A 15,481-nucleotide genomic window follows, 5' to 3' on the forward strand; every position below is an offset into this window, starting at 1 on the left:
GGAAAGACAGTGAACTGGGTAAGAGTATCTGACAGGCACGAAACAGGGCCACTACGAGATGTCAGGCTGAAGGGATGTAGCAAGCAAGGTCTTTCAAGGCTAGCTCCTAAGCCCAATGTTCTTCCTATTCCATGTGAATTGCCTAAATTGTGAAACCAGTACATTCAGTACACATCAATGTTTGCAGATAACATAAAACAACTAAGAAAGGTGAAAAATGACGACTAAGAGTGGTGAAGGAAGTACTTTATCAACTCCAAAAGTGAGTAAACCAATGGTTAAGAGTTTATGCCCAACAAGTTTAAGGTAATGATTATGGAAAAGGGTGAAAAGACACTAGAAGGAATCATTATAATAAGGGCAAGACATCCACAGAAATCAGAGGACAAAGACTCGAGTGTGGATATAGTTCCAGCACTAACAGTGGAAGCACACACAAACTAAAAAGCATCAGCAACATATGAGAAGGGAGTAAACATAATAAAATGATACAGCAATAAAGGATACCTACTAACCTTCTGGGTTTGAACTCTCCATCTGTGATGTTTCATGTCCTAATAGTCTTGGAGTAAGCATAAACCCTGTATGAAAAGTCAAATTAATTATACTGTACAGTATATCTTATACTTCTCAAGAACTCTCATTCCCTTATAGGGTACTGGGTATATAGCCTCACACACTGATGGCTACAGTGGCCATTATGGAGAATTAGTTTCATTAAATTAAATTTTCCCTAAAGCTTTCTTAAGACTTACAATACTGGTACACTGTACTTCAATCACAATCGACTTGATAATGGTCCAGGAAATACCGAAACGTCGTCATCTCCTCATCATCTGGTATGTGGTTTAGTCTTCAAATCTCCAGCTACATTAGGCAAAGTTCAGGGTACCATCAATGGAGCCCTCTCAGAAAACCACAGTGAACTAAATATAGCAAATGCAGTAGAACAGACCAAATATTACCATGGTTACTGAAGGAGACTATGAGGCATTCTTTGTTACCCATTAATTAGTTTTCAATATGACACTAGAGATAGAAGGGAGGGAATTATCAGGAAAAAGCGTCAAGTTTATTGAATTAAATCTCTCTCTCTCTCTCTCAACCCACAAGTTAAATCTGAATTTCTTCTATTTTTAATCCAATTCAGCGTGTTAACCAGGTCAAGAGAAAAACAACTTACTTCCTGAGGGCTTTTTCTGAACATAGGTTGGTAATGGAAGCTCCCAATCAGGCTCCAGAGGTGCATCTCGAAGTTCTTCATCCCAGTCCTCCTGCAAACATCAAAATAGTTAAGAGTAAAATCAAAATTTAATGTACTATACTGTATGTTGTTATTGCAGACACATATCTAAGCTCCTTTAGCCCCTTTGAGAATGTTACACACATTACTGAATTCATTTTGGTCAATATGCTCTTGAACCTTCAGCAGATTATTTCTTGTGGTTATTACTTTAATTATAAAACAGAACAGTGCCAGAAATGAGTGGCATAAATATTGTTTTGTGTGGTCCATTTCCTGCAATAATTTCAATGCTAAAATTTGTAGATACTGTTCTCAAATACTTCCAATACTTGATAAAACAAAAATTTGTCTAGGCCTATACATATTCACACAAATTATTGAATACTGTACCAGAACAGTATATACAGTATATATTTACATTATTAAAATGACAAGTAATTATTAAAAGAAGGCACCAAGCCTGGGAGACTGTAGCAACTAGAAGTGTCTTGGGGTGAAGAAATACATACCGAATTTATAAAATATTTTTTATAAATTGTATTAATTGCAAAATCTTTACATACAAATATACAGTACATTATCATCAACCCATTTCCCATTGTTTTAGGATAGGGGAGTCATCAGCCTGAAGAAAAAAATGGGAACAATATAATGAAAGAAGGTTATCAATAAAAAAGAATATTCCCAAGTCATCAAGTCATTCCATTTTATTATTTTATACAGCTTCATAGATAAACAAGCAACACATTCCAGGAATTATTACCTGAATTCTACTCAAGGGGCTACCATCTCTTTAGTAACCTCAACAGGGACAGGAAGCTGGAGGCTTGTTATAGGTCCCCCCTCCCATTGTCCTCAAGAATTTTTCCAACTCGATTTTTAATTGAAGTACTGTACTGTATTATCTTGGCATTTATGGCATCTGCGGGTAGGCAGTTCCGAGGGTTTATAACCCTATGGGTGAAGAAGCATCTCCTGTTTTTTGTCCTACATTGTGGCTTGCTGAACTTGCAGCTGTTGTCCCTTGTATGCATCACATTACATCTTTTATGCAAGTGGTCTGGATTAATATTCTCCAACATGTTCAGTATTTTTAAGGTCCCGATGAGATCAGCCGTCTGGTTTGCAATTTTTTTATTCCCGTGGCTCTCAACAAATATATTCACTCCTGTCTTACAAACTGCATCCATTAAATTAGGTCCCCCTTACCATATCCTGTGCAAGGGTCACACTCAACACCCACCTCCTCACACATACACACTCAACACCTACCTCCTCACACATACACACTCAACACCTACCTCCTAACATACACACACACTGCATCTGCCCATTATTTTCCCAGCCTTCCTCTCCTCCTACCCTTTAAATCACTCCCTAAATTCACCAGTGTCTGGTCTGACACTAAAAAATTATAAGTTTTACCATAAGTTAAAAGAGGAAAGATATAAAATCCCCACAAAACCCACCTGCAAAATAACTGTACTTTTAAGTCATGTTTTTTTAAGTGGCCAGTGTTAGAATTGTTGAATATTCAGTAACAGGTTATGGATGCTCATTTCTGAATTATGTTTGTATAAAGAGAGAATCTGGAAGATCTAGATTTGATGGCCCCCAACAACACTAAAATGATTAATTTTTATATTAAAATTGTACATTTGGTACATTATCAAAATATATTGTATTCTATCATTTACACTCATACATGCACATACACATATACAAAAAAAATAATGAATATTAGAAAAAAGTTGTTGGAATAAAATTAGAATTATACTGTAAGGGTCAGGTTCCAATTAATCCATAATCTAAATAACCATGTACTGTACATTAAAAAAAAAAAAAATGACAATGAATGAAATGGCTTTTTCTGGTGGGTCCTTGGAGGCTCCCTGTTACTAGCAACCTGTATAGCTCCATCCAATTCGATTCACACCAGGCCCATGTGAGTCATTGGAAGCCTACTGGAGATCAGAGGTAAAAACCTGGCTTGCATTAAAGAGGGATCAGAGGGATCTCAAGATACAAGATCACTTGGACCAAGACAAAGCCACCAAAAATGTAGAGGGAGACAATACAGACAACACCAAGCTAAAACACAACACAGAAAACGAGACATCAAAATTATCCACCCAGTCATTAGGTGGTTCACTTTCTAGCAGCAGCTGTGTGTGCTGCCAGGTGGGTGTGCACCCTGGTACTGGACCTCCCAATTATTACATCAGTCACTGAGCCAGGAAGATGAAAATCAAAGCCCCTAATAGGGAAAGGGAGGGTCCAGGAAGTCTCCAAGGACCCACTAGATAGAGAAGCTTATTTGCATTCAACACTGGTTTCTGTGAGGGTTCCTATGGAGGCTCCCTGTTCCTCTCTCACCACACAGAACAAAAACATAGGGCAAACACATCAGGGAAGGAGGCGAGTAATAGTTAATAACCTCCATAAGAAGAGAAGTTAATGAGGGGTCACCCTGCCCAAAGCCGTGCATGCCCAGCGCAGATGAGGATGCAACACCAGCAAGCCCCTAGAAAAGTAAACTCAAGACATTGGCAGCTCCAGGTGAACAATAAATCTAAATCAACATAAAAAGTGAGGCATAAAACACACACACACACACACACACACTTGAAGCAAATACCTGTACTACAATATAGTAAGTACACAAGCAAATGGGGCCCTGCAGAACACAATCTAAAAGGATGGCTGTCACTTATCTGAAAAAAACGAAATTCAAAGAGCACTAATATGAGCGAGGAGGATAAGTGCAATGTATTGACACATCACGAGTGAACCACTTAACAACCAGTTGGAGTGGTTTAGTGTCATGTTTTCTGTATTGTTTACTGTGTTGTCTGTCTGTTTTGTCTTTATCTTCGTTTCTGGTGCCCTTTTCTTGGTCAGTGCTCTCATATCCTTAGTTCCCTGCACCTATTCTGGGCCAGGTTTTGATCTCTAGTCCCAGGTAGGCTTACAATAACTCGCAAGGGCCTGGTGTGAATTGAATTGGGTGGAACCCTTCCAGAAAATACTATTTATAATAAAACATATTCTTAAAAACTGTATACTGTACTCAGCTTTGTTATTATTACCTTAGTATCAAATCCTAATGCAAGACTTCCAATTGGGGAAGTCATCACCTCACTGGACTCCAAAACTTCCATTGGAACAATGTTGCTGGGAGAAGTAACATCATCTTTCTTACTAGTGGAAGCTGTTGTACCATTGGAATGATCCATCCTGTATGCATCAGAATATACATATAAATTTCTTTAACCACACTCATTACAGTATTTGCAAATTCAAAGGGCATGTAGCTCAAGACTATTTATAACACTGCACAATGCATGGCTGAAGACCCAAAAAATAAATATCAAAGGGAGATCTTTGTGTTCAATATCATGCAGATAACAGATATATTTGTACATAAAAAGGCCATGATAGCTTCTGAAAACGATTTTTGTTCCTTACAAAACTTTTTTAAAACAGAAGCCAGATGCAACTTCATAAAGTGTGCCACCACCAGATAATATTTCACAAATAAGTGCAGATGTAAACAACTGAGATCAATAGTCAAGTGGTCTAATAGTCAAGTGTTTGTAACTTCTTTCCCAACTTATTAAATAAGTAAAAGGTTTCAGATAATTTTCATGTGTATGGGTTATGATCAGATAATACCCTGGCCAGCATGTCAATGCATGTACACTAGTTTAAAGACCAAGATGCTGAGGCAGTGGTTACCAAAGCAACCCGAAGGTAAGCCAAAGAATCTCCACATGACACCAGTAATGAAAAAGGCACATCTTTGAAACTGAAATGATAATAGAGTCACTATCTGGCATAGTACTGTGCTGTAAATGGAACATGTTTTATGAATATGTATACACTACGTAGCCTTAGTTTTTAGCTGTGGGGCTACATCTAGCTGATTTTTAAGAATTGTATTTCTGTATGGAAAGTTTTCTTCGACTGATACCTAGATCTGTAAGGCTGTTGCTGGCAGTGGTTCACAGGCCCACATATCATCCAGCATGACTTCTTTCTTTAAAATTTAAATTCATTTTCTGATAATTCTTACATTTGTGGAGGGAGGGAGGGAGGGTGAAAAGTCAAGGACCCTCAAATGTTCATGCAGTGGTCTGTGCTTACAGCACCTCTACTCTTCGCTGGGTTTATTCCATACTTCCAGTAATATAGCTTGCTGCAAGTTTGTTTTATTGTGCAGACTGGGGACATGACCTTTGAATATATTCCTTGAACAATATTATATATTTCTTATTTTGTCTCCATTCCGTAGAATTATATTCAAGGGGTGGGGAACCTTTTGTTATAAGAATGTCATATATTAATTAGTGAAGATTCGTAGCCTAGAATGATGCTCGCAGCAGTACAGAAGGATCTAAATGTACACAGTTTGTATGTACATAGTTTGTACACACGAGTACTATACTTGCTGTAGCAACAGCAACACCCAGGAACAATCAGCACCCCCCCCCCATTTATTGTACTATACTTGAACCATACAGAAAAGGAGCAAGGCTACCTATGTTTGCCCTGTACCCCTCAATTTCCATCTGTGGAGAGTAGCAGAAGGGTTTATCGGGCACAGGAGTTGCTCAGCTCCTGTAATTACAGGAGCTCAACAACTTTACTCTCACATAAGGAAGCTACAGAGATGGCAAACTTGCCATAATAGGATCTTAATCTAATTTTAACAAATAAAGTAATCTTTTGATAGAATGACCACTGTAAACCTAAACCAAATACAGCACCCACTGTACCCTAGTTTGTACTATTCTTAACAAGTTAACAAGTTTATCACATCCTTCGAACTTTCCTTTTTAACAAGTAAGGAAATTTATACGGCTCGAGTACTCGGCCAGAGTGACACCGGGATCAGCTCTGACCTGAGCTCCGGCGGACAGTTACAGCCCCCATGCATGAACACAGCTAGTAATGAGTACTTGTAGGGGGCCAGGAGGGCTGTGCGATGACAGACGCAGCAGCAGGAGACGCAGCAACAGGAGACGCAGCAGTAGGAGACACAGCAGAAGGGCTGCAGGAGGCACAACAGAAGGGCAGGAGACGTAACAGTAGGGCAGCAGAAGACGTAACAGTAGGGCAGCAGAAGACGCAACAGTAGGGCAGCAGGTGACGCAGCAGAAGACGCAGCAGGAGACGCAGCAGCAGCAGCAGGAGGAGGGTGTGTACCGTGGCCGCGGGAGGTGGGGTCGCCTGGCGGGGAAGGCCGCCTGTCCTCTCACCTACACCACACTTCACCTCACTTAACTCTTCTTTCATACACATTTATATTATTTCCTCTATGATAAAATTACACAGTGGGTGAAAATGACTTATTGTAACACTGTTTACTCAAAGACAAACTTGAACTATGCTAAAGTGTTTTAGCACAAGTATCTGTACATATTTATTGTTTTGTTTATTATTGCATATCTTTATTTTAATCAAGCATTGTCAATATCTTTGACATTATTATTAAGACATTTATCAGTAATGACTTCAAATACCGTTATTCATTACCTTCATGATAATTCAATGGATAAAAAAATTATTGTTCTATTTCAAAATGTAAAATGTATAGTTAAAGTATAAGTTTATGTAATCCTTCAAAATGTCAAAGTATAGGTTTATGAATATGAATACCGAAGGTTATAATTAACCTGCTTCCTGTCTTCAGATATTGGGGTATATTTATTTTGGTATATATATTGTGGTTTGCAACTTGGAACTCTACGAATTGTTTAGGCTATTGCAAGAAATACAGCATACTGTATATAATGTTGTTACAGGACCGGGTACAAGGCCAACACATGTAATGTCACTGTAATGCTAACTTTATATTCTTTTTATTTTGTCATTTGTTGATAAATTCGCCAGCATATTATATATATATATATATCGTACACTTATCCTAGCTATAGAGCCTTATGAAACCATCATTTCAAAGGGTATTTACAGGTCAAGTGCAACATATTCATAATCTAAAGTGTCCGGACGGAATGTTTTGGCGACGACAGTTTTCATTAAGTAAAGCAATGCATATAGTCATTTAGTCACTGAATATTAAATAAATATAAATGCTGATTGAATGTATTATATATATATATATATATATATATATATATATATATATATATATATATGTCGTACCTAGTAGCCAGAACTCACTTTTTGGCCTACTATGCAAGCCCGATTTGCCTAATAAGCCAAGTTTTCCTGAATTAATATATTTTTTCTAATTTTTTCTTATGAAATGATAAAGCTACCCATTTCATTATGTATGAGGTCAATTTTTTTTTATTGGAGTTAAAATTAACGTAGATATATGACTGAACCTAACCAACCCTACCTAACCTAACCTAACCTATCTTTATAGGTTAGGTTTGGTTAGGTAGCCCAAAAAGGTAGGTTAGGTTAGGTTAGGTAGGTTAGGTAGTCGAAAAACAATTAATTCATGAAAACTTGGCTTATTAGGCAAATCGGGCCTTGCATAATAGGCTGAGAAGTGAGTTCTGGCTACTAGGTACGACATATATATATATATATATATATATATATATACCTCATAAAATTATATATATATTTTTTCTCAAACACATTATATATAATCTGTGATTTACCTGCTATCAATGATTTCAGACCAAATGGTATGAGTTACTTTGAGCTCTGTAACTACCCCATACACTCATGAATACTGGATGATAGTCTTGTGCGCTACCCAGAGTTTGCTAGTGCCTGCCAATAGATTAAACTCTCATTTCATGTGCTTTCCTGATTCCATGTATAACTAACCATCCTGTGAGATGGGGATTTTAGATGAATTCATAGCTAGTTTTTCATCTACATTGTGTTCCTTCATATATAATAAGGGAAGCAGCACATTGCTGTGTATACCTAAGTTCGTTAAAAACAAAAAAAAACTCACTAGACGCCAATAATTCAGTCAGCATTATATTCACGAGCGTTAAATAGGTGTAAATTCTTCACGAACCCCGAACACTTACAATTAGTTGATCGAAGGATACAAAGAAACTATTATCTATTATCAATCTCTATTTATTTACATTATTTAACAATTCATATAATATATATATTTTTAGAAGAAAATATTAAATGTGATTATTAGATTCCATAAAGTGTCATGGCCTGGGGTCTCCCATTACTTTTGGCTGAGACAACGGTGGGTGTGGGAGGCAAGACCAGGCTGAGGGGACGCAGGAAGAGGCTAAGGGAAGGAAGGAGGGAAAGGCTGAGAAATATAGGAAAAGGCTGAGGGGTGCAGGAAAGGACTGAGAGAGGCATGACGAGTCTGAGGGATGCATGACAAGGCTGCGGAAGGCAGTGCAAAGTTGAGAGGCAGTGCGGATCAGGGTCAGGCATGGGAAGGGAAAGCCAGGCAGAGCGAGGCAGTGCTTGATAGAGCAAGGCAGGGCGCGGCAGGACAAGGTAGGGCGAGGTAGGGCGAGGCAGGGCAAGGTAGGGCGAGGTAAGGCGAGGTACGGCGAGGCAGGGCGAGGTAGGGTGAGGCAGGGCGAGGTAGGGTGAGGCAGGGCTTGGTAAGGCGAGGTACGGCGAGGTTTATAAAACCAGGTAAAGCGAGGCAATGACTAGCGCAGAGTTACTCTGGGGAAGACGAGCTGTTGAAGGATACACACGCAAGCACGCCAACCTATCTTCACACGTAATGCACCCATATTTGTACAATATTGCCACTAGCGTCCAAACTAAGGTTCGTTGGTAGAATTATTGGCAAATCGTCAAACTGGTACGCTTCTCCGGACTAATGAGCATCGACACCTGCGATTCAAATTAGATGCTTGTCAAACCGTGAGGAAAGGCTCTGCTCGCTCTCTCTCTCTCTCTCTCTCTCTCTCTCACACACACACCAGCTCACAGGGGCCAGTGGCTGACTGGACAGCACGCTGGACGCGTGATCCTGTGGTCCCGGGTTCGATCAAGGCGCCGGCGAGAAACAAGGGGGAGAGTTTCTTTCACCCTTAATGCCCCCCCTGTTACCTAGCAGTAAATAGGTACCTGGGATTTAGACAGCTGTCACGGGCTGCTTCCTTTGTGTGTGTGTGTGTGTGTGTGTGTGTGTGTGTGTGTGTGTGTGTGTGTGTGTGTGTGTGTGTATGTGTGTGGGAAAAAAAGTAGTTAGTAAACAGTTGAATGACAGTTGAGAGGCGGGCCGAAAGAACAGAGCTCAACCCCCGCAAGCACAACTAGGTGAACACACACACACACACACACATATATATATATATATATATATATATATATATATATATATATATATATATATATATATATATATATATATATATATATATATATATATATATATATATATATATAAGAACTGCCTTTAGAAACTTGTGTAAGGAATCGTTCAGAACCATGTATACCACTTATGTCAGACCAATCCTAGAGTATGCAGTACCAGCCTGGAGTCCATACCTTATTAAACACAAGATAAAGTTAGAGAAGATTCAAAGGTACGCCACCAGACTAGTCCCAGAACTGAGAGGAATGAGCTACGAGGAAAGGCTACGGGAGCTAAACCTCACGCCCCTGGAAGACAGACGAGTAAGGGGAGACATGATAACTACCTACACAATTATCAATGTAATTGACAGGTTGGACAAGGACAAAATATTTAGCACAGGTGGAACACGAACAAGGGGACACAGGTGAAAACTTAGTACCCAAATGGGCCACAGAGACATTATAAAAAAAATTTCAGTGTCAGGGTACCCAACCACTTGGGCTGGAAGGTAGAGCGACGGTCTCGCTTCGTGCAGGTCGGCGTTCAATCCCCGACAGTCCAAGTGTTTGGGCACCATTCCTCCCCCCCCCCCCCCATCCCATCCCAAATCTTTATCCTGACCCCTTCCCAGTGCTATATAGTTGTAATCACTTGGCACTTTTCCCCTGATAGTTCCCTTCAGTGTCAGAGTAATTAACAAATGGAATGCATTCGGTAGTGATGTGGTAGAGGCAGACTCCATATACAGTTTCATATGTAGATTATATAGAACCCAATAGGCTCCAGAATCTATACACCGGTTGACTGACAGTTGAGAGGCGGGATCAAAGAGCCAAAGCTCAACCCCCGCAAGCACAACTAGGTGAGTACACACACACACACACACACCAGGGGGCTTCCCGGTTAAGTGGACAGCGCTCTGAGGTCGTAGTCTTTATGGCCCGGTTTCGATCCCAGGCAGAGGCAGAAACAAATGGGGAGAGTTTCTTTCATACTGATGTACCTGTTCACCTAGCAGTAAATAAGTACCTAGGAGTTAGACAGCTACTACAAGCTGCTGCTTCCTGGGGTTGTGTGTGTGTGTGTGCGTGAGAAAAATATGTGATAGACATAATAGAGGAAAAATAAATTGGTTAGAAAGGCGGGGTCCAAGATCTAATAGCTCGATTCTGCAGATACGAATAGTAAATACACACACTGCTCTTCATTTTCCTTTATAATATTGTTATAAGTGGAGGGGGGAGTGGTGTTAGGCAGGGAAGGGGGATCGTTTCTCAGGGAGGGCCATATTTTTCCCTGCTTTAGGGAAATCGGCTTCCAACACCACCACACAGCCGTACGCCAGACCTTGGGAACCTGGCATGGGGCTTATGTGGAGCACCTAAATTCCCTCACCACTCGCACTTTCACAAACAGTGTCTTGAAACACTGAGTGCTTATTCTGATAGGAGCTTTGTGATCATATATTCCGCTTTTCAGAATAAGATGCGTCCCGCAACTTCTACAGCGCAGCCGCCATGACCACCTACAAGAACAGAAAATAAAATAGGTGTCTGCATTGGGGCAAAAAATATTACACCCACCAAATAAGTCAATCATATGAAATTCATTTAGTCTCAAAAATGATGATTAAGGATTCCAAACCAATTGTTTAAATGATTGAACATGATCAGATCCTGAATAAAATTTTAATATTTCCCAATTACTGTATACATAATACATACCAATGATTTCACTAAATTATTAAAATTTGGTTTCAGTATAACAAAATAAAATACTTTATATATAGTAAACAACGCACGACACAGCTTAGGAAAATGAATTACAGTAATTCCGAGCAATACGCTACGCTCAAAAATAGACAGGACAAATACTTCTCTTCAAACCCGCTGAAACATTGCCTGAAACGGACTCATTATCGAACATTGCCTGAAACGGACTCATTACCGAACAACATTGCCTGAAACGGACTCATTACCGAACAACATTGCCAGAAACGGACTCATTACCGAACAACATTGCCAGAAACGGACTCATTACCGAACAGACTGGACTGTGAGGTGAGCACTACGAAGCCTCTCGTCTTGCGACCTTGAAATTAGAGTAAACAAGAAGGAAACCGAATTGGCAGAACTAAATTTTTATAATTTTCAGTGATGCTGTACAATATTCAGTGTTGCTAGTAAATGTATGACTAGTGCTAGTAAAATGTTTAGCGTCGCACGTAAATTCAACTTTAGTTTCACTAGACACATTTTAATTGTTGCTAGTCAAATGTCCAGTTACTAGCAAAATGTTGTGGTCCTAGTAAAATATTCAGGGTTGGAAGTAAATTTCAAGTGGGGGTCTTACCAGTCGTAAGGTGCCGCCCAGTTGGGTGGGTGTGGAGTAAGACAAGTAACTGTGTGACTCACCGTAGATGTAAAGTGGCTTTCTATAGTAGCTGTTGTGAGCCTCTTGGTGAATCACTGGTGATATAAAATGATTAGCGATATGTATATGTATTTGTGTAAATGATTGTATGTATATATATGTGCATGTATATATAACATTAACAAGTGTGTAACTAGCTTCACAAGACTGTCACTTGCTTAGCTAAACGAACTATGGATATGTGTAACCCTTTCCACCACCGCCCACGGGGTGGGTATCGGGTGCATAATAAAGAAATTGAATTGTTAGAGAGCGAGAGCTGAGATACGTCTTATACCGAACTTACGTTTGTTAACGAGTCTCTGTATGACTAAGTACAATGCGTCTGCGTGATTAAGTATACTGTGCCTGTATGATTAAGTATAATGTGTCTGTATGACTAAGTATAATTATATGACGAGTATAATGTGCCTATGATTAAGTATAATGAGTCTGCAGGTGTTAAGTACAAGGAGTGTCTGCATCGCTCAATATAATGCATGCATGTTTAAGCATAATAAGTGTGTGTGTGTAATTACCTAAATGTAGTTAGGTAATACCAACCGCGCGCGCGCGTGCGTGTGTTTGTGTGTTTACTAGTTGTGTTTTTGCGGGGGTTGAGCTTTGCTCTTTCGGCCCGCCTCTCAACTGTCAATCAACTGTTTACTAACTACTAACTTACTAACTACTTTTTTTTTCCCACACCACACACACACACACACACACACCAGGAAGCAGCCCGTGATAGCTGACTAACTCCCAGGTACTTATTTACTGCTAGGTAACAGGGGCACTTAGGGTGAAAGAAACTTTGCCCATTTGTTTCTGCCTCGTGCGGGAATCGAACCCGCGCCACAGAATTACGAGTCCTGCGCGCTATCCACCAGGCTACGAGGCCCCGCTATCCACCAGGCTACGAGGCCCCGTGTGTGTTTGTGTGTGTGTGAGTGTGAGTGTGAGAGAGAGAGAGAGAGAGAGAGAGAGAGAGAGAGAGAGAGAGAGAGAGAGAGAGAGAGAGAGAGAGAGAGAGAGAGAGAGAGAGAGAGAGAGAGAGAGAGAATGAATGGCACCACTGATCAAGCAACCTGTCCTCTTAAAATAGCCTAGTCACACCGTGGACAAATGGATGTATAGAACAGCGGGAAACTTCGAGGCTTCATACGACAGCTTGCGTCCCACAAGCACAGATACATGTGAAAACGTATTGAAGCATGTTGACCAGACCACACACTAGAAGGTGAAGGGACGACGACGTTTCGGTCCGTCCCTTCACCTTCTAGTGTGTGGTCTGGTCAACATTCTTCAGCCACGTTATTGTGACACATCGCCTGCGTATTGAAGCATGTTTGTACATGCGGTAAATCTGAAAGTTGAGAAGAAACAGCAGGACTAGATCACACGAGGTCCTGGGGCTGCTGGCACGACTGGAGAGGAGGGAGAGGACTGAGGGTTACGTGGGACTTATGCTAGGGTTACCGGGTTGAGGGAAAATGGCTTCCTCCTACACCACCGACCTTTACCATTTCTGAGTTAAACACCGGGAAAACATGCACATTTCTTCTGCATTATTGTTACTTCAAAATGTATAATTTTCAAAATACTTTTTACATGCCTCAAACAAGCTTATATATCTTTAGAAAAAACGTTATCTGAAAGGAAGAGTGTATTGGAACTGTCAAATGTAGAGATTTTCAACCATTAGGTTTCAAATATCGAGGTATAGGTGAGGGTTCCTTAATTAAGGAAGGTGTGTACATGCCACTAGCCATGCGAGATGCTAGTTAAGTGTTAGTTATCTATTGGTTGGTGTGGAATGTCTGATATTTGCATGTGTGAATGTATTTTGTTGGACTGGCGATGTTTTGTGAGGGCTGGTGTACTGAGTTGAGGGGAGTGGTTGGTCTGAGGGCATCAACTGGTTGTGAGCTGCTCTATGTTGCTGTGTGTGGGAGGTAGTGGTGTGGTAGACGGGAGAGGTGACGGAGGCGTTGGTGGAGCACTGTGGCTGTGATGCTAGGCTCACTGCCACCTTGCTATTGTGCATGTGTGCCACCTCCTGTTGATGCTGGTGTTGGGCTTGTTGCTGTGGCAGTTTCCCTCGATGCTGAAGACTCTTGTGATTGGCTAGAGCATTGCGGGTGCGGTAATGTTTGTTGCAGACGTCACACTTGTGTTGGTAGGTGGTGGTGGAGGAGTGCTGGTCGCGAATGTGTGTGGGCAAGTGGGTCCTCTTGCTCAGCCACTTGTAGCACACAGGGCACTGCTGCTGTCGACGCGGGTCCACTGCAATGAAACACCGACATAATCAACAACCACCATAATAACCAATGTCCTAACACTTATGTATATCACTGTTGGGTGTTGGTAGCAACTAACACCTGTGCATATTAAATCACTGGTTGAGGGTAGTAACCAACATGTGGTTGCAGGTTAACACACAGCGGAAGTGGGTTGTAACTAACACGTGCACTCACAGCACAGTCAACGTATGTTGTAACAAAAGTTCCTCAACCTCTAGTTCCCTTTAGGGTTCTTTTACATATTACATAATTATTGGCATTAACAAGACTGGCCTAAGCTAGCTTCAAAACGTTTAATATTAAATTTGGCGCATAAAAAGCTTAAGCCAAACAGGATGCACAAGTGTATAATAACAATGAAACTACAATAACGTGATATGACTGTTAGAAAATCTTTTCACTAGGAGGGCGAGATGGTGCGGGCGTCCTAGAACACCCCCAGCCGCGCGGGTTACATTAAAATGGGATTGTTTACTATATGGGTGCCTCTATAAACCCCTAGTGAGTTCGCCCAAACTTTTTAAAAGTATATTGCGCGTCCGGAGTGACCCAAGTTCGATCCAGCCGGCCTGCTCCAAACATGTTCTCAAATGTATGATTATTTCTATTAACTGAACTTAAATACAGACACACATACAATTACTAAAAACGGATCGTTTCTTTTATTAATATCCTAACCATGACTTCCTGGTCAGTTAACGGTACGAATGGCACAACAGTTTAACATATTCAACTCTTGAACACTTGTAACTCACGCTCTTGTAAAGCGTGAACAGAGCTGACAGAGAAGCTGCAAGCTGAGAAGTTATACCCTCCATTACCTGAGAAGTTACCCTTCATAAACTGGAAATATTCTCCATAAAGTGAGAAGTTACTCTTCATAAACTGATAAATTAATCTTCGTGAACTGAGAAGTTACCCTTCATAAACTGGAAGTTACTCTTCATAAACTGAGAAATTAACCTTCATAAACCGGAAGTTACCCTTCATAAGCTGGAAGGTACCCTTCATTAACTGGAAGTTACCCTTCATTAACTGGAAGTTACCCCCTTCATAACTTGAGAAGTTACCCCTTCACAAAATAGAAATTACTCTTCATAAATTGAAGTTACCTTTCATGAACTAAGACGTTACCTTTCATGAACTGAGAAGTATAGCATTCCTTTGGTTACCTGTTGGAGCGAACAGTCTCTCATGAGATGAGACAAACTTCTCATGAGAAAACAAGTCTCTCACTGG

The 15,481-nt window shown here is 40.5% G+C and overlaps 2 protein-coding genes across 6 annotated transcripts in view; both read right to left on the reverse strand.

The window, feature by feature from the left end:
- LOC123761707 (lateral signaling target protein 2 homolog) overlaps positions 1 to 6,529 on the reverse strand; it is a 45,045-nt gene extending 38,516 nt beyond the window's left edge. For 2 of the 5 annotated variants that reach the window (XM_045747824.2, XM_045747823.2), the window contains exons 1-4: positions 6,208 to 6,529; positions 4,336 to 4,483; positions 1,184 to 1,274; positions 516 to 581 (exon numbers count right to left, since the gene is read on the reverse strand). In XM_045747824.2, the coding sequence (XP_045603780.2) occupies positions 516 to 581; positions 1,184 to 1,274; positions 4,336 to 4,482 (304 nt within the window). In that variant the 5' untranslated portion in view covers position 4,483; positions 6,208 to 6,529. The remainder of the gene's footprint in view (positions 1 to 515; positions 582 to 1,183; positions 1,275 to 4,335; positions 4,484 to 6,207) is intronic. The other 3 variants (XM_069330554.1, XM_045747826.2, XM_045747825.2) reach the window with 2 other exon arrangements.
- Positions 6,530 to 8,299: 1,770 nt separating this feature from the next.
- Positions 8,300 to 15,481, reverse strand: part of LOC123747756 (protein bric-a-brac 2) — a 190,803-nt gene continuing 183,621 nt past the window's right edge. Inside the window, exon 6 of the mRNA XM_069330566.1 lies at positions 8,300 to 14,225. Coding sequence (XP_069186667.1) covers positions 13,735 to 14,225 — 491 coding nt within the window. The 3' untranslated portion in view covers positions 8,300 to 13,734. The remainder of the gene's footprint in view (positions 14,226 to 15,481) is intronic.

Source organism: Procambarus clarkii, chromosome 24 (assembly GCF_040958095.1).
Source record: "Procambarus clarkii isolate CNS0578487 chromosome 24, FALCON_Pclarkii_2.0, whole genome shotgun sequence".
In the NCBI taxonomy this organism is placed as follows: domain Eukaryota; kingdom Metazoa; phylum Arthropoda; class Malacostraca; order Decapoda; family Cambaridae; genus Procambarus; species Procambarus clarkii.